Source organism: Aphidius gifuensis, linkage group LG1 (assembly GCF_014905175.1).
Source record: "Aphidius gifuensis isolate YNYX2018 linkage group LG1, ASM1490517v1, whole genome shotgun sequence".
NCBI classification, from domain to species: domain Eukaryota; kingdom Metazoa; phylum Arthropoda; class Insecta; order Hymenoptera; family Braconidae; genus Aphidius; species Aphidius gifuensis.
Window position 1 is genome coordinate 24,434,229 of NC_057788.1, and position 24,027 is coordinate 24,458,255.

Consider the following 24,027-nt stretch of genomic DNA (forward strand, 5'->3'; position numbering starts at 1 on the left):
TTGTGACACAAGATTTACATTTTATAAAATTAAACAATACAACTTTATAATGAATCATTGTCTTGTATAATAAAATAATATTATATTTTTTTTTCAAGAAAAAGAAAAAAACACGAGATTTATAAAATACAACTTATTATTATTAATATTATTACTACATATTATTGTTTTGTATTAAAAGAAAAAAAAAAAATAATAATAATATTTTTTCAATTATAATTATTGATTTGTCATTGATCCAGATTGTATGGAAAAAAAAAACTTAGATTAAAAATATTTTTGTAAATTTTCACCAAGAACTTCTTCAAGAGTTCGAACAGCATTTTGTGCCAATTTTTCAGTATCAGCATCCTCGTCTTCCAATAATTCAGCAAGGAATGGAACAGTTTCTGGCAAAAGTGGCATAAAATCTTGACCAAGTTTTCTTGCAATTTCAACAATTGCAGAAAGTGCTGTACTTCTAACGGATGATTTATTGTGTCTTGTTTTTAATAATACTTGATAAACCAATGATTTGTGTAATGAATCATCTTGAATTGCACTTGAAAATGATGCAATACAAGGAACAATTAATTTATCAGCACGTATTTCATATTGTTTTTTAGTACCAACAGTATTTTCAATTTGATCAACAATTGGCTGACATAATGTATCAAATCTTTCTTGATTAACAAAATTATTAGCATCATAACTAAATACTTTATTTAATGTTGATAATATTGATTCAATAAGTTCAATTCTATTTATTTCAAGTTCCAATGTATGCTCACCAATATCATCACGTATTTCTAAATTATTATGTGATAATAATTGTGCAGCATGAGTCAAAAAATGTCCAGCAAATAATACGAATAATGATTTTAATGATTCAGCAATATTTGTTGATAAACGATAAAATGTTATACTACGAAGTTTTTTATCTGGATTTCTAGCAGCCCAATCATATAATTTATAATAAAATGGTCGGAATAATGCTTCACTTAATTTTAATACAAGATTAACTAAACTTTTACCAGCAGATTCTTCAATAGCTTTTATATCATTTAATATATTATCATCATCATCATTACTAATTTCCATTTGTTCATCTTCTTCTTCTGCTTCTTTTTTTTCTTCAGCTTGATTATTATTTAAATTTTCACGAAATTGTAATACACGTAAAAAGAAATTAGCAAGTTCTGGCAATGCTGTTTGAAGATCAGATGTTGGTAAATATCCAAAACATTCAGAAAATATAAACATCAATGATGGTATTGATTTGTATGATTTTGTTTCCAACATATTTGTATAAGTTTTATTAACTGCTGGTAGCATAACTCTCAATGAAATACAACTTGCTAATTTTTGTGATGTTGCTTTTACTTTTGATACAATTATTGCAGTTTTTGAATTTTCAATATCTGTATAACGTGTATTTAAACGACATAATTCACACAATAATTGATCTAAATATAGTGAAAAGAAATTACCAAGTGATTCAACAATTTTTTGTAATGCACTTACAATACTTATGACAAGTACATCTGGTGTTGAATCTTGATGACAATATTTTTTTAATAAATTAATAATTGATGGTACAAATTTATTAATTAATGGAATAGCATGTGTTTTCATTGTTCCAACAAGTTCAGCAACACAAAGTACAACTGATGCTAATAATAGTCCTTCTTTTTTTTTCAAAAATTCAGTTGTTAATTCTAAAACTGGTTTAAAATAAGCTGGATTTTCTTGTGCTAAATTTTTAGCTAATAATTTAAGTGTTATTAATGATGTTTGTTGTATATTTTCAACTTCTTGACTTAGAATTTTTCCACGTTTTGATATTATTTGTAAAAGTGGAATAATCAATGTTAATAATGATTGTTGATCTTCTTCATTGAATTTTTTATGTTGTAATCTTGAATTTAATAATTCTAATGCTTTTTTTCTAACAGTTAAATGATCATGATCAATTAATTTTTTTAAAGTCAATATAAATACTTGATTTGGTAGTAAATTATTAATAGCATCCAAAATATCATATAGACTATGAACAAGAACTTTCCAATATTTTCCTTTTGATTTGCCTTGATGTTTATCAGCATTTTTTGATGTTGCTTGAATTAAAATAATAATTTCAATAATTAAATTATCATATGATAATTTAAGATCATTAGTTTCTTCTTCACTCATAATAGCAACACGATTTATAAAATCAATTGATGATAATAAATTACTTAAAAATTGTAATATTATATATTTATAATGTCTCAATTGTTTTGGTGTATTTTTATAAACATCAAATATATGTTTATTTTTATATTGTTGGATTGTTTTAATATTAACTTCATCATCATCAATTTCAATTGGTAATGATTTAAAAAATTTTGCAAGTTCAACACAAACATCAATAATTTTTTTAGGTGTAAATTCTTGTGATATTGTTAATGCAAATTCTAATCTTTGTGTTATTTTATTATCTGTTTTTTCTTTATTTGGACACAATACATCAGCCTCAAATGTTAATAAATAAAATAAATGAAGATGATGATTTAGTAATTGTAATAATTTAATAAATAATGGAATTCTACGATGTTCTGGTATATCTGGTAAACTAACAACAAATATACGTAATATTTCACATGCATGTTTTTCATCATTACTTGCATTTATAATTGGTACAATTGTTTCAATTGTTTTTGATATTATTTGTATGGAGTATGCATCATCTTGACGTAATACTGAACTACCCATAAATGTAAATATTGGCATAATATTATTTAATGCAATTTCAATATCAGCAATTTTAAATAATTCAACAAGTACAAGTAATGCATGATGATGAGTTTGTGGATTTTGTGATGTTCTAATACATTGTGATATAAGATCAACTTGTAAATGAGCATTTGGAATTGGTAAATTTTTAATAGCTAAATTATATATTGTTGATAATAATAGTTGATTTGTATATTCAAGTGGACTTTGTTCTTCAAAACTTAAACACATTCTTAATAAATCAAATAACACTGGTACTAATAAATTTTCATTATCAATATTTTCAGCACGTTGAATAAATTCTAATATTGTTATTCCTCTTTTCCATTCATGTGTATTTATTAATTCTGGTCTTTTAGTCATTTCTAATAATTTTGATCTTCTTTTAGCACGTGCACCAGTCAATGTTTTACCAATTTCATCTGGTAATTTTGCATTTTTCATTTTTTCAAGTTCATCAACAATAAGTTGAGCATTTATTTTAATTCTTTGTACAGCTTTATTTGCTGAAGCAACAACATTATTTATTTCACAATCAGTTACAATATCAACAAATTTTGATAGTATTTTTTTTTGTTGTATTTTACCAGCATTATCAAAAAATATATCATCAATTTGTTTTATAATTATTGTACTTGGTAATTGTTTACCATTTTCAGTTGGTATTAATAATTTATTATTTGATAATGATAATTCAAATAATTTCCATACATTATTTGTTTTTAATGCATTAACTGTTGTTGAATTAAAACGATATAATATATTTTTTAATGCAATTTTAGTAAATAACAATGAATCATTATCATCAATAGCATCATTATTATCATCATCATTACTATTTTTTTCAACAATTTCCATTAATTGTAATCCTCTTGGTGTTAATTTTTCCATTACATCAACACCATTAACGTGTGATAAAACATCTAATAATTGTGCTTTAATATGAATTGGTATATTTTCATCTAATGTTATGTTGAATAAAAATTCTCTGGCTTCTTTCATTTGTTGTTGTAGTGTTTTTGTTAATTGTGAACTAACATCTGGATCAGGTGATAATAAATTATATAATATCAATGATATTTGTTCATGATCAATTGATATTTCACTTGTTTTTTTATATAATTCAGCTAGCAATGATGATATACCATTCATTTTATTTAAATTAAATGTTTGAAATAATCTTTTTAATACATCAACAGCTGCTTCACGACATGTTTTATTTTCTCTTGATAATGCAATTATTAAATTTGTGACAAATATTTTTTTTTCAAATATCCATTGTACTGATTGTAATCTATCAAACATAGCAAGTGCCATTCTTAAACATTGAAATGATGTTTGTGGTTTAACTGGTAATATAAAACCTTGTGATAAAAATTCCATTAATGCTTCAGTTGTATGAAAATGACGTTGTACAAATATTTTTAATACCCATGAATAATGACGTTTTTTATCAGCATATGATGAATTAATACCTTCAAGAATAAATTCAAATATACACATAACTAATTTTGTCAGGTCACTATTATTTTCAAAATCAAGTAGAGTTGATTTTAAATCCAAACGACGAAATACCATTTCCAAAACATATGTACCAGCTTGTAATGGTAGAATTCCTTTTGATGTTAATTCCAGAGCTGGTTGAATTTGTTCATTTGTTAAATGATTACATCCTGGTATTGGTTTAACTTTTGGATATCGTTTTATCATATCAGCAGCCATTTCAATCATTTCACAAAATTTTTTATGTGATATTTCACCAATTTTACGACGACAAACTGAACCAAGTAATACAAGATTAAAGAATAATGATGTTGCATCATAATTTGATGATAATTTCATTGTTGTTATAATATTTTCAGTTGGTGGAAATAAACCAGAACTCATTAAACTATGAAATGCAGCATCACCAATTGATTTTGCTGTTGCATCTTCATAAATTTCTTTTCTAACATCTTGTAAATATTGATTTTTTTTTGAAAATTCAGAATTTAATATTTGTAATGCAATATCAACTTCTTCATCTGATGTTGGAAATAAATATGGTAATATTGCTAAAAATACAGATGTATCATCACCATCATCACAAAGATCAAGTAATAATTTTAATGCTGGTTTAGCTAATACATGTTTTTTTTCTGTATGACATTGTGATAATAATATCATTAAACGTTCAATTAAATTATCAGATGGAAATAAACTTTTTAAACGTTTTATTGGAAAGTTTAATAATGCTTTAACAACATCAACATTGTCATCATTAAATCTTTCAATTATTGATTTTTTAACCATACCTTCAAAACCATCAGCAATATCAATTTTACCAGCAGCTAAATCATTCAATGCTGATATTCTATATTCAGCAACAAAATTATTTAATTTATCAAATGCATTTAATGAATTTTGTGCTCTTTTTGCTCCAGAATGCCATGACATTAAAAATTGTAATGATTTTTTTGATTCAATACATGATTCAGATTGTTTCATAAGATTTTTTAAATATTCATCAAAACAATTTGCATATCTAACTTCCAATATTCCATAAATACGTGATAAAAAACTTTGTGAATCATCACATAATGCTTCAGATGTTAAATTTGGTTTTAATGTATCTTTTAATATAGCATCGACTTCATATTCATCAAATACAATTTTTTCAAATATTTTAATAACTGTTGATTTAATATTTTCCATTCCATTTGAATTTTTTAATACAGCTTTTATTGATGTTTCTAAAAATGGCACAATAAATGGTATTATTTCAATACCACAATTTTTAACTTTTATTATTTCATCACATAACCATGTATATTCTGATATTTTTTCAACAACTTCAAGTGGTACATATTTCATTTCATTATTTGGTGCTTCATAAAGAAAAAATATAAGCATTATTAGTTCATGTTTTAAAACTGGATTTTTTAATGCTTTTAATAATAAATGTGTCATTGTTTCATTATTTAATCTTTGTTTTATTGATAAACGTGATAATATCATAATACCACTACCAGCAAAATCTGGTATTGCTGATTCAAGACTATTCATTAATGTTGGTAATATATGATTAACTTGTATTTCACTTATTTTTTTACTTCTTTCAATACTTCCAACTACTGCTATTGTATAAAATGCATATAATATATTTAAACAATTTGCTTTATCTTGATAAATTGATGTTGCAAGTGATACATGATTGCTGAGTAATTCAAGTAAACCATTATCAACTGTTAATCTATTAACAAGTGTTAATGATGACAATGGTATACCTGGTTTTTGTAGAGGTTTCAACCAATTCCATTTATCACGATTTGCTGATACATCAACAAGTTGTAGTGCTCGTATAAACATCCTTGTTTCATGATATGGAAGAATTAATAACATATAATGATCCTTGTTGTATTCATGAATTTTATATCGGTATATCAACCATTCAAGTGCTTTATGAGCAGTACTCAATAAAAAATATGGTGATAAAAGAATTAAAAATTTTTCAATTTGTTTATTCAATGATTTGTTCAATTTAGCATCATGAATTGAACGTTCTAGATGTATTGAACTTTGTGCAAACAGTGTATCTTCAAAATCTTTAAAAACAACTGATAATTTAATTAATTCATCAAGACCATTTTTACCAATATTAAATACAGTTTCACGATCAAGATTAGCGGCTTCTTTTGGATTGAATAATAAACTTGCACGTTTTTTATCATTTTCCAAAAAACGAGCTGTTTGAGGTGTTTGCAATTTTTGCAATTGGGCAGCTAATGACGACATTGCCATCATTATTAAAATCTAAAAAATAAATAATTTTAATATTAATAATATACACTTTTTTTTATAATATATTAATTACCGGATAAATAACCTTAAATTTTTTTATTATTTATTTTTTAAAAACTTACGTTTTATTTATGATTTTCATACAAATTTTAATTATTTATTAATTTGATGCACTTTGATAATAATAATTTATTATTATTAAACACTATTGTTAATTATTATTAATTAAAACATGAAAATTAAGGAAACACGTGGACAACCACAATTTAGTGATCACATGCAAAAAAGATTTTCTTATTTTCTCAATGTAAAGGCTGCTTTTTATATTCAACAATGGAAATCAACCTTTATGCACCCTTATGACCATTTATTTTAAGACAAGTGTTTTTTTTCTGTCAAACACTGTCAAATGTCAAAAAAACAAATATTAATTATTAGAACCAATTAAAATAATTAAATTACACAAAAAAAACTTAAATAAAACAATTTTATTATTTATTTTTTTAATGCTGTCACTTTTGGAGTAAAATACAAATCTAATCAGTGATTATGCAGTAGTGAAAAAAAAAACAAAGCTGCTCCTAAAACAGCTGATAACAATTAACAATGTTTTAATGAATAATATTTCAAGAATTATACTATTACTAACATAAAAAAATAAAATGTTTAAATAATTAATTAAGTCATTTAAATATTATTGCATATAAAAAGAGTAATTTTTTCACCAAAAACAAAATGAAAGTAAATCATGAAAATAATGTTAATAACAATGACAACAATAAATTTAAAAATAAAGTTAATAACAATAGCAAGTACAAAAATTTACCTTACTGGATACTTGCTAGTTTAAGAGTGTTTTTAACATTGTTACCACAAACTGGATACATTCATCCTGATGAATATTTTCAATCAATTGAAGTCATTGCAGGTTTGTCATAATAATTATTATTAAATTTAAAAAAAAATCACACATGACAATGATATTTTTTTTAAATATTATAACAGGTGATCGTTTTGATATTGATGTTTATAAACCATGGGAATATAACACAACATTTCCCATAAGATCAACATTAATTTCTCAAATAATTGTTGGTGTACCATATTCATTAATGAACATTATAACACCATATTTAAATAATTATTTTCAGTATTCAATTAAAACACCATATTTTTTAATTGTATTACCAAGATTATTAATATGTTTATTATCATTCATATCAGACTATTGTCTTTATAAAATATGCAATATTTATCATCAAAATTATCATGTTATATTATCAACATTTGCAAGTTCTTATGTTATGATTATTTATGCAACTCATACATTTTCAAATTCAATTGAGCTTATATTAAATTCAATATTAATTTATTATGTATCAAAATGTATGGCATATTCAGAAAAAATAATTTTACAAAGTGATATTATTGCTGAGTGTTATGATAAAGCACCAACCATTGTTGAACGTGTTAAATATTATAAATTACGTTCATCATTACCATCACATTCACTTAAACATTGTTTAATATTATCAACAATAACAATTATTGGTATATTTAATCGTCCAACATTTGTTGCATTTGCATTACCATCAATTTTTTTTTGGCTACAAAGAGGTCTTGGATCAAAAACAATTGGTTTTTTAGATTTTCATATTAGAATAATTATTTTTGTTTTATCTAGTATACCAATAATTATATTAATAATAATATATGATAGTTTTTATTTTGGTTATTTAACACTTGATGAAATTATTAAATTTGATATTGGAATGAAAAATTTTGTTGTTACACCAGTTAATTTTTTAAGATATAATTCAGCATCAAGTAATTTAGCTAAGCATGGATTACACTCAAGATGGCTTCATTTTGCTATTAATGTACCACTTTTATACAATGTATTGGGAATTGTTGGATTTATAATAATTATAAGAATGATATACAGGTAATAATTTTAATTAATATTAAAAACAATTAACATAAAATAATAATAAACATTTCTTTTTTAGTATATCAAGAAAACGTTGGCTAGAATTACCAAGAGTTCAAAGTATTGAAAGTTTAATGATTGCTTGTTTTATAATACCAATTGGTATACTATCATTATTTCCACATCAAGAACCAAGATTTATCATTCCAACAATTCTTCCATTGGTATTTCTTTTTGCTCCAATAATTACTAACAATATTAAAGTAACAACTATTGAATACAACAATAATAATAATACAACAACATACGTATGTCAAAAAGAAAAGAAAAAAATTAATAAATTACAATGTATATGGTGGTTTATTAATTTTATTATGATAATTTTTTATGGCTTTATTCATCAGGGTGGTGTTTATCCACTTACAAATTATCTAGTCAAAGAATTAAGAAGTAAACCAGATATAACACATGTACATTTGTTTACTTCTTATACTTATTCAATTCCAACTGGTTTAATACAATTAAGAAATACCAAAAAAACTTATTACAGTAGTGATAAACATAGATATAAATTAACACAAGATTTTTATTTATATGAAAAAGGAAATGAGGATACTTCAATGGTATTTAAAAGTATATTTAATAAATTAAATGAATGTGAAATTAAATATCAAAAAAAAAAAATACCATATAGACTTTATTATGCATTGCCTGTTAATTATTTTCGTGAATTTATTGAGTATGCATTTTTAAATGGCACTAAAAATTTAAATTATCAAACAGTCAATATATTTTATCCTCATTTAACTATTGAAAAATTACCAAATATAAATTTTCATCTTGATTGTTTTATTATTGAACGACCAGATATATGTATTGAAAAATTAACTTATAATTTATCAAATTTTTTAACACAATTTATTGAAAGTTTTGGATTATTATTGCTTCGTATTGAGTTACCTCATAGTTCAATTGAAATAGCATAAATAATTAATTAATTATTAAATTTAATAATCACGAAATAATAGTTTTCATAAATTAATATTTAATTACACACACACACACACACACACTTTGTACTGATTTAATTGTAAGAAGATGAATTGTGATTTATTTGTTTTTTTAATTATTTCAATAAAATTTTCAATAGTTATACAATGTTATAATATATATATATATATTTTTTTTTTCTATAAAAATACATTATAGGATTATTTGTTTATACATTAATTATTAATTATTCAAGAATATTATTTAACATTAATAAACTATTGTATTTTATATTTATTTAAAAATGCAAGTTAGTTTTAAGAAGAATTTTTTTCCAAAGAAATTAATTGTTCTCCATATGTCCAAGGTAATTCAGAATTAAATTTATTTTTATAAGCTGAATTTTTAGCATTATATAATTTTGGATTATCAATATATGCATCACATCCATAACACCAAACAGATAAATCTGTAAAACTTAATGTCAATGGATGAGCTTTATCTTCAGCATGAATACTTGCATGTTGATTTATATTTCTGGCACAATGAACAGTAAAACAAATTAAACAAATCCAATTTTCAGATGTATTTGAACATTCTTGGCATGGATCCTTAACATTAATACCCTCAACTGGTACATCATTAATCATATCGAGATGTGGACAATCATTTAATGGATAAATTGCAAACATACTTCCATCAGCTAAATCACTTTGACATTCAGCAATAAATTCACTTAGTTTTTTAGTCGATGAACCATCACTTGTACTACTTCCAGCATTTTTATTATCATCATCACGACTTCCTCCTGCACCTTGTGAATTCATTTTTATATAGATATTATTATTTTTTTGTTGAACAAGATTCACTGTTGATAGCTAATTCAGCTAATTTTAAGGTTAAATCACTTGTTTCTTTTAATTTTTCTGATTGTAATTGTTCAATGGCTATTTTTGATTCACTCTTATATTCAGTTTGATTGTATTCAGGATCTGGAATTACTTTTTCTTTTGGTAAAGCAGCTTGAAATACCAAATTTGGCCAATATTTTTTTTGTGTATTTATAACGTTTTTTATTGTTGTGACAGCGCTTGAGCAGGGTCCATTATTGTTAAATAAAAGTGGGGGTAATGGATCATTGAGCAAAGCTTTTGTACACATAGTCATTGCATAAGCAATTGAATTAACATTATAACCACCCTCAAGAGCTAATATGACTCTACCATTAGCAAGAGACATTAGCCAATGTGTAAAAAGTCCAAATGCTTCTGGTGTAACAGCATAACCACCCAATGAATCACCAATACATGCATCAAAACCAGCAGATATTAAAACCAATTCTGGATTAAATTGATATGCAATTGGCATAATTATTTGTTGAAATGCAGCAACATATTCAGCATCACCCATTTTTCTTCTATTCCATGGTATATTAACATTAAAACCTTCACCTTTATTATTTCCAACAACATCATAATTTGCATCTTTTGATTTTGGATAAAAATTTGCATTATCATAACGATGAAGTGATATATATAAAATATTTGGATCATCTTCAAGTAATGATTGTGTTCCATTACCATGATGAATATCCCAATCAACAATTAATACTCTGCTTAATGAATGATGTTTGATTGCATATTTAGCAGCAATAGCAACATTATTAAATAAACAAAAACCTGATGGTAAATCTTCAGCAGCATGATGACCTGGTGGTCTGACAATTGCAACACCTGATTGACTTTCACAATTTAATACACTATCAACAATACTTAGTACTGAACCAGCAGCAGTGCATGCACTTGTCCAAGTATCTTTATTAAGAAATACAGAATCATAATCACGTGATTGTTTTGCTAATGTTGATGGTTTTAATTTTGATGTATCCATAACCATTTTAATATGTTCTTTTGTATGAACAAGAAGTAATTCTTCTTCTGTTGCAATTCTTCCTTGCATTATATGGCATCTTTTTATCAATTCAAATTCTTCATGTTTTGTAAATATACCTGATATTCTTTCTGGTGATTCTGGATGATCATTGTCAGTATAATTAAAATGTTTAAGCATTTCAGTATCATAAATAAGTGCAACACGATTTGGTGCTTTGTTTAAATTTGTAAATTTTTTTAGATTATTTAATCTATCATGAACATTACGTAAAAATATTTCACTTTGTATTGGATAACAGTCACGAGTTAAATAAAATTCTGGTTTCGTTTCATCACCATTGTAAATGACAACTGGAAGATGTCGTTCTGTATCATCATTATTTGATGGCTGAGAATTTATTGAGTAAGTTTCTTGATACTGATAACAATTCCAGTATGGTTTGTGAGTGTATATGACATTCAAAATTGTCTCACGAATACTTGCACATGGTACATCTAGAGTTTCAATCATTGGACAAGGATCACCAAGAAGAGTTCGAAGTGTTAATGCTGCTGATTCTGACAATGATTCTAAACAATATCCACCCTGTAATAAATTTGTTAAATCAATTTTTGTTTGTATTTATTTGTCTTAATAATAATAGTTACCTCAAGAATCACAGCTACTTTTCCACGAGCTAAACCAAGTAAAGGTGACAACAAGTGTGAATAAAATGCAGGTGTTATTTCCATTTCTCCCTGTAAAAAAAAAACCATTAATATTTATATTTAAAAGATCAAGTGGTATATTTATAAAAATAATTAATTAATTTGATTTTTTATATAAGTTTATTTGGCCTTCAATGACAAAACCTTTTCATCTCCAATAGCCGAATCGAAACCAGCACTCACAACAATCAAATCAGGACCAAACTAATTTAAAAAGAAAAACCATAAATTAATTAATATTTTTTTGTAATTTAATTACCTCTGGACAACCGAGTGCAGCATCGTAGCCAGCTGAAATGACTACGAGATCCGGTTGAAACTAAAATTCACGAATCATTAATATATAATTTTAGCTTCAAATAAATTAAAAAAAAATAAATAATTACCTCGTATGCCATTGGTAAAAGTACTTGTTGAAATATTGCTAAATAATCAGCATTTTTCATTCCTGTTTTATTGAGTGGTACATTAAAATTATAGCCAATACCTTCATCCTCACCAACGTAATGATAATTTGATTCTTTGAGATTTGGCCAGAACTCACCATTCTCATATCGATGAATAGAAAAATAAACAACTCTAAAAATAATGTTAAAATAATCATGAAAATATTGAGAGCTTAATGGTTTGGCTTTTGTTTTGTTATTTATATTTTACCTTGGATCATTGTAAAACATTTGTTGAGTTGCTTGACCATGATGAACATCCCAATCAATAATTAAAATTTTTTTAGCAAGTCCATCAGCTAATATTTTTTCTGATGCAATTGCTACATTATTGAAAAAACAATAACCACAATATTCAGCTTTCATAGCATGATGTCCAGGTGGTCTTTTAAAATATAAATTAATTTTATTATAATATAAATTAAAAACGAGTAAATATTATTATAAAAATAATCACCTTATGATTGCCATTCCATTTTGTACATCACCACGACATATACTCTCAAAAAGATTTATCGTTGAGCCAGTTGAAAGAAGAGATAATCGATAAGTTGACTAAATTATAAGCAAAAAACAATATAAATAAAAAAATTAAAAATGATAAAAATAATAAAATATATTGACTTACAGGATGTATATAAATTGCATCATATTTTGATGATAATTTTTCGAGCTTTTCAAGATCCTCAGATCCATCAGTTGCTTTTAGTATATCAATTTGTTCTTGTGTATGTTTCATCAATAATTCATCATCAGAAGCAAGTCTTGGCTCAATAATTTTACATCTATCAATTAATCCAAGCTCTTCACATCTTTCAAGTGTCTTGATAAATCTTTCTGGACACTCTGGATAATTATCATCCCATAAACAACGATGATCAGCCATTGATCGATCATAAACAATACCAGTCATACCACGAATCATATTTTTAGCTTTTATTGCACCTTCATAAATATCTTTTACATAAAATGTATCACTAGCTTTTTTTATTTTAAGGTGATTTTTTTTACAAGCTGTTGCTTCACGTTTTGCTGTTACAATTGCTTTTGATGGTTTAATCTTGAATTAATTTGAAAAGAAATAAAAAACAATGATTAATTTAGATTGTATCAAAATAAATGAAATTAAATTAACAAAAAAAAAAAAAAATGGAAAACAATATGTTATGTAAAACTGTGCATATTGCCAAGTTATTGAGGCTTTAAATTATGTTTATAATCTTATCTTTTAAAAAAAAAATTGATTAAACAATGACGTAGATGTTTGTGAACGTGTTAAAAAAAATTTACATTTGCCAGTCTTGATGATTTACGTTGATCATTGATTGCTGCTGTTGATGATGTTGATTTTGTTGACATTTTTAAATTTATATCTGGCCTGGATTTATCAATGACATTAATCAGATTTATTTCACTATCAGCCAATTGTTTAACTGCATTTAATAAATTGATTTTTGTATTTGTACTCGACTAAATAAAACAATAAAATAAACAATGATAATACTAAATATGTTATTAAAAAAAAAAAAAGATAAAATAAAGATAAATTTATTGTTAAAATGGAAAATGTTGAAAATTAATTTTGCGTGGGTTATAAAAATGGAAAGACAAGTTTATTAAAAAATAATTATTTTTTTTTTTTGCACAATAATGTTGTTATATTATGTAACTATTATTAAGTAATGTTATTTATTAAAATTACATATTTCTTACCATATTAATTATTGTTAAATAATTATTTGTTATTAACTTAAAACTTGAATTATTTGTTATTATTTTTGAAATTCATTTTAGATAATTTAATTTGTCTAAATGTAAATACTGATTTTTATTAATGATAAAACAATGGCACATTTTTTTTTTTCTTTAATCTTTATAAAAACTTATTCAACTAATTTAGAATGTTATTAAAATTATAAAAAAATAATTTAAAAAAAATAGTATTTATTTATTGTTTTTTTTTATATTAGACGTCACACAAGATGGCTGGACTAAGTTCACAGCATTGTTGTTCATCTCCAAATAAAAAAATTTTAATTAAAAACATAGTTAATTTTATTGACAAGATCAATTATAATTAATTTATTTAAAATTAATCAAGGTAATAAATCATAAAATGTCAATAACATATTAGTGTTAATTAAAAAATAAATAATTTTAATCATTTTAAATTTGAGTGATTGAGGATGTTATTCTATAATCACGGATATAATATTTGTACGTGTGTGTTTTTGGAGTAAAAATAAATTAAAAAAATAAAAAAAAAAAATACACATATAGTTAATAACAATCGTGTGTTTGTCGATATGTCGTCTCCATCATCAACTGAACATGTTGATGAAGAAAATATAAATAATGAAACACAACAATCTGAAATAACAAATAAAACAATAACTGATAAATCATTAATTTGTGATAATGAAACGGAAATAAATAATGATAAAAAAAAATGTGTTGATGGTAAAAGAAAACGCGAGAATGATGATGATGATCAAGAAGACGCCAAAATTAAAATCATTAAAACAAGTGTTGAAAAAGATACATGTGTAAGTGAATATATATTTATAAATTGAATTGTATATCAATGAAAATAATTAATAATAAATATATCCTTTTTTTTAATATAGACAACATCATCAGCACCATCAGATTTATCAACTGGATCAGGTAACAGAGATGTTATTGATGATGAAAAAAAAAGTGATGATAATACAGTTGTTGTTGCTGATCATTATAATGCACTTGAAGAAAAAGGATTAACACAAAGATTTCAGAGTCGTATTTTTTATATGAGAAATTTTAACAACTGGATTAAAAGCATGTTAATAAGTAAGTTTAATAATTATATAAAAATAATAATCCATTTGTTGATACAACTATTAGCTATTGTTAATTATTAAAATTGTTTTATTTTTTTTTTAGGTGATTATTTGCACAAAGTTAGACAGGGAACAAGTCATGGTGCAAAATTAAGAGTACTTGATATGTGTTGTGGTAAAGGTGGTGATCTTTTAAAATGGCAAAAAGCAAATATATCACATTTAATATGTGCTGATATTGCTGATACATCAGTTAAACAATGTGAATCACGTTATAATGAAAATTTAAATCGTAAAAAAAATGAACGTGGTGGATTTCCATTGTTTACTGCTGAATTTATAACTGCTGATTGTACAAAGGTATATTTTTTTGAATTAAAAAATTATATTTTTATTTAAAAAATATAATAAAATATATACCATATCTTGTATTTTTTGTTTTTGTGGTTTTTTTTAAATAATTAAGATTTCAGGTACGTTTGAGAGAAAAATACAAGGATGCAAGTGTTAAACTTGATTTGGTCAGTTGTCAATTTGCATTACATTATAGTTTTGAAACATTACAACAAGCTGAATGTATGATGCAAAATGCCAGTGAATGTTTAAGACCTGGTGGTTATTTAATTGCAACAATTCCAGATGCATATAGTTTAGTGTAAGTTAATTTATATTATATACATAAAGGACATAAGACATACTGGCTATTATAATATTTATTTATTTATCTAGTGATCAATGGAAAAAATGTGATGGTGATAAATTTGGTAATGATGTATATAACATTGAATTTTTATGTGATAAAAATAACATTCCTTTATTTGGTGCTAAATATAATTTTCAACTTGAAAGTGTTGTTAATTGTCCAGAATTTCTTGTTTATTTACCATTATTAAAAAAACTTGCATACAAATATGGACTTGATTTTGTAATGTTTGAAAAGTAAGTTTTATTAAAATCAATAATTAATTAAATAAAAAAAAAAAAATAATAAGATAATTAAAATGGTACTAATTTTATTATTTAGATTTGAAAATTTTTATGAACGTATGAAGGAAGAAGGACGATCATTACTTGGACGAATGCAGTCACTAGAAACTTATCCACCTTATCATGAATCTCCTCTACTTGGTCAACAAAGTGGTACTGATTATCAACACGCAATTCAGCATATGCAAAATTCAACTGGACATAGAAAAATTGGCACACTATCATTGCCCGAGTGGGAAGCAACAAGTAAATATTATTTATAATAATCCTTATTTATTTATTTATTTATTGTTTTTTTGTTATTTTATTTTAGCACTTTATGCAGCTGTTGCTTTTCAAAAAATGAAAACATCTTGGAGTGCTGAAGGTAAACCAGAATACACAAAATTGACAAAATAAAAAAAAAAATAAATAATAAACAATCAATTTATTATTATTTTTTTTTTTTAACAAACGAATCATGTTTTTACATTTTATTATTGGAAAAATTGATAAATTTAAATAATCATAAAATGTGTTCAATTTTGAATAATATAAAATAATTATTGTAATATTTCAGTTAATAATAAAATGTTTTTTAAAAAGCTTTTTAAATATTATTTATAATATTTTTTTTTTAACTTGAAAATAATAATAAACTTGTAATAATTGTAAATTTTAATACATTTTTTTATTATTTAAAAAGATAACAGTTTTAATTAAATAAAGAAAAAAAGAGTTAAAAAAAAATATGTAATAATAATAATAATAATAATCTGTAACGTGGTAGAGCGAGTTTGGTGGATAACGGGGTAGTGGGGGGATAATGATAAAAAAAAAAAAAATGAACGCATGCGTAGATGAATTTTGTGGAACTTAGACGCGGAGTGAAAAATTTGTCGTTCGTTCACTTTTGTTCACTTTATATAGAACTCTGGCAAAAGCTGTGCGCGACTATCTTCAATACTTAGTCGTTTTTTTGGTTTTTTTTTCTTGTATCTCTCGTCACTCGACAGAGTCTATCACTCGGTGTTGTGTGGTATTTTCCCAGGTTGTAAACGAGGTGAATTTTTTATAAAATATATAACATTAAAAATGGATCTCGAACAGTCATCAACCCAACAAAATCCTGACACAGTAAGTTTATAAATTAATTAAATAATTATTATTTTAAATATATAAATTATTAAATTTTATAAATATTGACATTAAATATCAACTTGTACAGCAACACGCCACGGAGACGCGAAAATATTCTAAGTCCCAAAATGGCGTCTGCGACTAAGTCCCTCATCATAACTGTTACAACTCCAAGTTTTTTTATTTAATATAATACACCTATATATATAATAAAATTACATTAAAATCATCAACATTAATTTACCCTTCACCTCATTTTTTTTTTTTTTTTATTTAAATTTACTTTATACTTGATTAATTAAATCATGAGTAAATAAATAAATTGTAAATATTTTTAATACAAGTCTTAAAATTAAAAAATACAATATTTATTGATAAAAAAAATCATTAAAAAACATTTATAATTAAAAAAAATACATATAAATAATGCTCTTTTATGTTTTATTAATTATTATTTTTTTTTAACTTTTTTTTTAACAGGAAAAGGGAGCAAAGGAGAATAGCAGTGCAGCCGGTAATCATGGAGGTAAGACGGCATCAATATAAAAAAAAAAAAAAAAAAATTATACATGAATGTACATTAAGCCTTGATAAAACAGATATGCTAAATGAAAGACAGAAAAGAGAGAGAGAGGAAGAGAAAAAGTTGAAGAGAAAAATGTGTATGTGTTTTAATAAAAAAGTTGTATTGGATCCTTTGTTGAGGTATAAGCAAGTTAGCAAGAAAATAATGAAGAAAAATTCTTGATATCCAGGGCCACTGTGAACCTAACACGTGCTTAAGTTCGCATGATTTTCATCGAGCTTCAAATGCTATAGACCTCAATATTAATTATTCAATATTTTATTTTAAGCTCGTTCGATTCTCTCAACAAATTTCTTTTCCTTCTTTTCTTTTTTGTACTCTTATTTTGTCAATCAAAAAAATATTAACATGTATATTATTGATTTAATTTTTATCTTTTTTGTTCTCAATGAAATATTAATTAATGTATTTTATTATTTTAAAGATGCACATGTAAATGGTATGACAAATGGTTATGAACGCCAAAAAGAACATAAATCAGAGCATCGGAGTAAAGAACGTTCCCATAAATCAGAGCATCGTGATAAAGACAAGAGTCGTGACAAAGAAAAAAGTCGTAAGAGTGAACATCGTGACAAGGACAAAGATAAAGATCGTCATAAGCATAGTTCAAGTTCATCAAAGGATAATAAAGATAGACACAGTTCTAGTAATAAAGATAAAGATAAAGATAAAGAAAAAAAAAGTAGTTCATCATCTTCAAGTAAAGATCATAATAAGAGTAGTTCATCATCTAGCAAAGATCGTGATAAATCAAAAGATCATCACAAATCAAGCTCATCAAAAGACAAAGAAAAAGAAAAGTAAGTTGACAATAATAAATATAATAATAATATTATTATTAATGTATTTGTAATAAATATAATTAATATTTTAAATTAGACATCATTCAAGTTCATCATCATCAAAGGACAAAGATAGTTCTAAATCAAAAGATAAAGACAAGGATAAACATCGGCATAGTTCATCACATGATAAAGACAAATCATCAAAGGATAAAGATCGTAAGCATTCTTCTGATAAAGATAGACATTCATCATCACATGGTGATAAAAATAAATCATCTGAAAAAGATAAACATCGTCATCGTCATGAAAAAGATAAAAGTAAACATAAGGATGAACGTAAACAAGAGGTCAAAGAGGAGCCTAAAATCAAGGAGGAACTTGAAAAGACTGAATCATTTAATAATCAACAATATCAACAACAGCAACAAGATATTTATAATCAAGTGAAAAATGTAATTATTAATTATTTACTTTAAAACATATTAATAATATATATGTGAATGATTTTAATGTAAATTAATTATTAACTCTAATTTTTATTAAATTTATTTAAAGGAACAAGAATCAATGAATAATGCTGAAGATGATGGTAATTCTAGTGATGAAAATGGTCTTTATATTAAGGAAGATGACGATGAGGATATCAAGCAAGAAAATAACAGCCAAAATTCATCTGATGGAAATGACACGAGACTTTCTGATCTTCATAATACAACTATTAAATCTGAAGAATCTGACGAAGATGTTCCACTGGTAATAATTTTATTTATTAATTTTTCTTTTAAACGTTTTTCATTTCTTTTTTATTTCTTTTTTAATCTATATATTTACATGTAATAATATTTTTTTTAAATCATATAAATTTTTGATATATATTTTTATAAAATTTAAAGTTTTAATATATTTATATTATAATAATATGCCTGAAGTTGATTTATACAAACAAGATGATTTTTTTTTATTTAAAAAAAATTCAATAGTTTTAGAAAATATTGATGAAAATATTAATTTGACAGTTTGTGTTGATATTTGTTTTTTAATTAATTTAATGCTTGGATTTTTTTTAATGATATTTTAATTAAAATAATGTTTTTTTTTATTTCAGGCTGCTAGAACTGCTTCACCTCATGTTAAACGTCAACTTGATAGTAGTGATGAAGATGTACCATTATCAGCTAGAAAAAAAATTAAACAAGAAACAAATAAAATGAAAAAAAAGAAAAAAAAGAGAAAACGTTCTTCTGATGATGAAGATGATAGTGGTGATGATTTTGAAGAGGTAAATAATACATAGATAATTTATTTATTATTATATAATGTTAATGATGATGATGATTGAATTAATTTTTGTTTGTTTGTTTGTTAATTAATAATTATAGAAAACTAAAAAAAAAGCAGTTAAAAAAGAAAAACCACCAGCATCAACACCAAGTCCAAGAAAAAAAAAGAAGGAAGAAGAAGAGGTTGAAGTATGGAAGTGGTGAGTTTACAACTTTTTACTCCGATTTCATAGATTAGTTGAAATTTTTACCACGTGCTTTTTAAAGTTCTCCATCTTGGTAACCTTAATTCAGTTTATTCTGATCGAGACATATCAAGTTGTGTTGTACTCGTATAAAAATAACATGTTATGTCTTAACAATTGAATTGAAAAATGTATAGAACATGTTTGAGTTGTGTTAAAATATTAACTAGTCAATTAAAATATAAAATAAATCCACTTATTATTGAAGAACCATTAATTGCATTGGTTACTCCAATAAGTGTGAGGTTATACGCGACAGTTGTTAAGCAAAAAAAAGCATCAACAAAATGTCGCAAGTATGTTGTGTTGAATGTTGAATGTAATAATTATAATAACAATATGATTTATATTTGATATGTATATTATAAATACGATTATATTTCAGGTGGGAAGAAGACAACAATAAAAAAAAAAATAAAGATGGAGAAAAATGGACTTTTTTGGAGCACAAAGGACCAGTATTTGCACCAGATTATGAGCCATTACCATCAAGTGTACAATTTTTTTATGGTGATAAAGAAATAAAATTATCAAAAGATGCTGAAGAAGTTGCAACATTTTATGCTCGTATGATTGATCATGATTATACATCAAAAGATACATTTAATGATAATTTTTTTGCTGATTGGCAAAAAGTTATGACTGAATCAGAGAAAAAAAAAATAACAAATCTTAGTAAATGTAATTTTAGACCAATGAGTGATTATTTTATTCAAAAAACTGAAGAAAGAAAAGCAATGTCAAAGGAAGAAAAAAAAAAAATTAAAGAAAAAAATGATGAAATGTTAAAAGAATATGGTTTTTGTACAATTGATGGACATAAAGAAAAAATTGGTAATTTTAAAATAGAACCACCTGGTTTATTTCGTGGACGTGGTGAACATCCAAAAATGGGTAGATTAAAAAAACGTGTAATACCAGAAGATGTATCAATAAATTGTTCAAAAGATTCAATAGTACCAAAACCACCAGCAGGACATAAATGGAAAGATGTACGTCATGATCCAACAGTAACATGGTTAGCATCATGGACTGAAAATGTACAAGGACAAGTAAAATATGTTATGTTAAATCCATCAAGTAAATTAAAAGGTGAAAAAGATATGCAAAAATATGAAATTGCTAGAAAATTAGCTAAAACAATTGATAAAATACGTGCTGAATATCGTGAAGATTGGAAAAGTAAAGAAATGAGAGTACGTCAACGTGCTGTTGCACTTTATTTTATTGATAAACTTGCATTAAGAGCTGGTAATGAAAAAGATGGTGATGAACAAGCTGATACTGTTGGTTGTTGTTCATTACGTGTTGAACATATTAAATTACATGAAAAATTAGATGATGAAGAAAATGTTGTTGAATTTGATTTTTTGGGTAAAGATTCAATAAGATATCATAATAAAGTATCTGTTGAAAAACGTGTATTTAAAAATTTACAATTATTTAAAGATAATAAACAAGATGGTGATGATTTATTTGATCGTTTAGATACAACTGTATTAAATAAACATCTTAATACACTTATGGAAGGTTTAACTGCTAAAGTATTCAGAACATATAATGCATCTTGGACATTACAAGAACAACTTAATAAATTAACAAATGAAGGTGATTCAATTGCTGAAAAAATATTATCATATAATAGAGCTAATCGTGCTGTTGCTGTACTATGTAATCATCAACGTGCTGAGCCAAAAACATTTCAAAAATCAATGGAAAATTTAAAAGCTAAAATTGACGCTAAAAAAACAGCTGTTAAAGAAGCTGAAAAAGAAGTTAAAGAGGCTAAACGTGATGCTAGACAAGGAGGAGCAGGAAAAGATTTATATGAAAAAGCCAAGAAAAAACTTGAAAGATTACAAGAACAAGCACTTAAATTGGATTTACAAATGACTGATAGAGATGAAAATAAAACAATTGCATTGGGTACATCAAAGTTGAATTATTTGGATCCTAGAATTTCAGTTGCTTGGTAATTATCATTTATTATTTATTCATTTATTCATACATCATTTGTCTTGTATTTTAATAACTAATAATAATAATATTTTTTTTTATAATTATAGGTGCAAAAAACATGATGTTCCAATTGAAAAAATATACAACAAAACACAACGAGACAAATTCAGATGGGCGATAGATATGGCCGGTGCTGACTACGTCTTTTAACCCCATATATTTAATTAATTTAAAATCATATTTCTTATGCTCCAATTAATAATTTGTATCAATACAATCTTAGTGAATTTTTTTTTAATCAAACTTCATGTGTGTTTTGTTATTTTGGAACTGAGTTTGTCTTTTTTTTTTTTTTCTTTTTTTTCAACTTGATGATCATCAACAGTATATCAAAATTTTTTTATGTCAAAAAAAAGAAAATTTATTCTAGAATAATAATAATTCATCAATTAAACAATACCAAGTATAAGTAAAAAAAAAAATAAAATAATGAAAATAAAAAAAATATGTATGTGATCGTGGATTTATTAATACAAAGAAAATCGTATTAATTTTTTTTTTTTTTTATTTTTTTTTTATGCGATAGAATGAAAATGAAAGTTTAAGTAAAAAAAAAAAAAAAAAAAAAATAGCAATTAAATTGTCGAATTTTAAACGACTGGAACGAATTAATTTAATCGTGTGTGAATTTTTTTTCAACATTTTAAAATTAGATAAATAACCACAGGTTTATTTGACATTGTAAATATTAACTCAATGTTTGTAATGAAAGAAAATTTAATCAATTATAACTTCACCATCTGCTCAAGTAAAATTTTAGTTTTAATTAAATGCTGTAAATTCAAACACAGCAGTGACGTGGAGTCTTTTTTTTTTTTTATTTCTTTCATAATAAATTAAAAAATGCAATGCTTATTATTTTATTTCATTAATTTCAAACCATCTATTTTAAATAATAATTATGACTACTATTAAACAAACGTGACTATGAATAAGACTAGTAAATTATCTCGATATAACGTGCTCGATTAAAATGCCTAGGAGAATTTATAAATTTTATTTTAAAAATTAAAAATGTACCAGGATAGATATTGAAAGCTTTGTAAAGCACTTGTTAGAAAATAAGACATTAATATACAATTAGAATTAATTATACATAAATGTATTTAATTGTGAAAACAAAAAAAACAAAAAAAAAAAAAATAGTCGATGGGTATTAATTTCTTATTGTTTGTTGGAATTATCAATTGTGTAAATGTGAATGTTGAGTTAAATTTTAAATTAAACACACAGCCATTTAATAAAATTTTTAAATAAATGACTGCCAATATTAATTAGACAATTAAACTAACAATTATATAATAAATAAAATAAATGTCTAATTGATAAGATAAATAATTAATTATTGTCTGATATATATTATAAATAAATAAAATAAAAATTTACTCGAAAATTTTATTTTTATAATAAGTCTATATATAGGTTTTTCAGCTGATAATTATTAATAAATTATAAAATAATTTATTTCATGATATTGCAATTTAATTGTGATGGAAAAAATAATGCAATCAGTGGAAATATTAAAATCACAATAGTCTATGTAACCATTAATTAACTTTAATAATTTTTATATAAAAAAAAAAAAAAAAGCTGTTTCGTATTTAAATATCGCACAGAGTATCAATAAAATAATTAGTATATAAATAATTGTGTTTTTAAAAATGAGGATAAAAATAAATATAAT

General features: G+C 24.4%; 5 protein-coding genes across 6 annotated transcripts; 3 read left to right on the plus strand and 2 right to left on the minus strand.

The window, feature by feature from the left end:
• Positions 1-216: 216 nt before the first annotated feature.
• Positions 217-6,798, minus strand: LOC122855142 (HEAT repeat-containing protein 1). The gene is made up of 2 exons (XM_044156312.1): positions 6,657-6,798; positions 217-6,546 (listed from the first exon to the last, which is right to left on the minus strand). Exon 2 carries the CDS (start codon positions 6,535-6,537, stop codon positions 268-270), a length of 6,270 nt encoding a protein of 2,089 aa, XP_044012247.1. The 5' UTR covers positions 6,538-6,546; positions 6,657-6,798; the 3' UTR covers positions 217-267.
• An 88-nt stretch (positions 6,799-6,886) lies between these two features.
• On the plus strand, positions 6,887-9,765 carry LOC122855541 (GPI mannosyltransferase 4). The gene is made up of 3 exons (XM_044156994.1): positions 6,887-7,462; positions 7,540-8,479; positions 8,544-9,765. The coding sequence occupies exons 1-3, from the start codon at positions 7,270-7,272 to the stop codon at positions 9,448-9,450; spliced, it is 2,040 nt and encodes a 679-aa protein (XP_044012929.1). The 5' UTR covers positions 6,887-7,269; the 3' UTR covers positions 9,451-9,765.
• A 6-nt stretch (positions 9,766-9,771) lies between these two features.
• Positions 9,772-14,254, minus strand: LOC122855344 (histone deacetylase 6). The gene is given in 10 exon segments (XM_044156640.1): positions 9,772-10,330; positions 10,332-11,932; positions 11,995-12,084; positions 12,314-12,373; positions 12,441-12,633; positions 12,712-12,885; positions 12,958-13,055; positions 13,129-13,560; positions 13,791-13,970; positions 14,214-14,254. Coding segments are annotated over 10 exon segments (3,390 nt in total). The 5' UTR covers positions 14,217-14,254.
• A 186-nt stretch (positions 14,255-14,440) lies between these two features.
• LOC122855829 (mRNA cap guanine-N7 methyltransferase) lies at positions 14,441-17,037 on the plus strand. The gene is made up of 7 exons (XM_044157485.1): positions 14,441-15,046; positions 15,128-15,329; positions 15,423-15,679; positions 15,793-15,974; positions 16,049-16,258; positions 16,344-16,552; positions 16,620-17,037. The coding sequence occupies exons 1-7, from the start codon at positions 14,807-14,809 to the stop codon at positions 16,703-16,705; spliced, it is 1,386 nt and encodes a 461-aa protein (XP_044013420.1). The 5' UTR covers positions 14,441-14,806; the 3' UTR covers positions 16,706-17,037.
• Positions 17,038-17,141: 104 nt separating this feature from the next.
• LOC122855366 (DNA topoisomerase 1) lies at positions 17,142-23,951 on the plus strand. Of its 2 annotated transcripts, XM_044156660.1 has the most exons (9): positions 17,142-17,422; positions 17,906-17,951; positions 18,436-18,814; positions 18,894-19,251; positions 19,355-19,552; positions 19,905-20,078; positions 20,179-20,279; positions 20,710-22,296; positions 22,391-23,951. In XM_044156660.1, exons 1-9 carry the CDS (start codon positions 17,381-17,383, stop codon positions 22,491-22,493), a joined length of 2,988 nt encoding a protein of 995 aa, XP_044012595.1. In that variant the 5' UTR covers positions 17,142-17,380; the 3' UTR covers positions 22,494-23,951. The 2 variants fall into 2 exon arrangements, with proteins under 2 accessions (XP_044012595.1, XP_044012605.1); XM_044156670.1 differs by lacking the exons at positions 17,142-17,422; positions 17,906-17,951; positions 18,436-18,814; ... (2 more) ...; positions 19,905-20,078; positions 20,179-20,279 and adding an exon at positions 20,371-20,620 and having other exon boundaries at positions 22,391-22,594.
• The last annotated feature ends 76 nt before the right edge of the window (positions 23,952-24,027 follow it).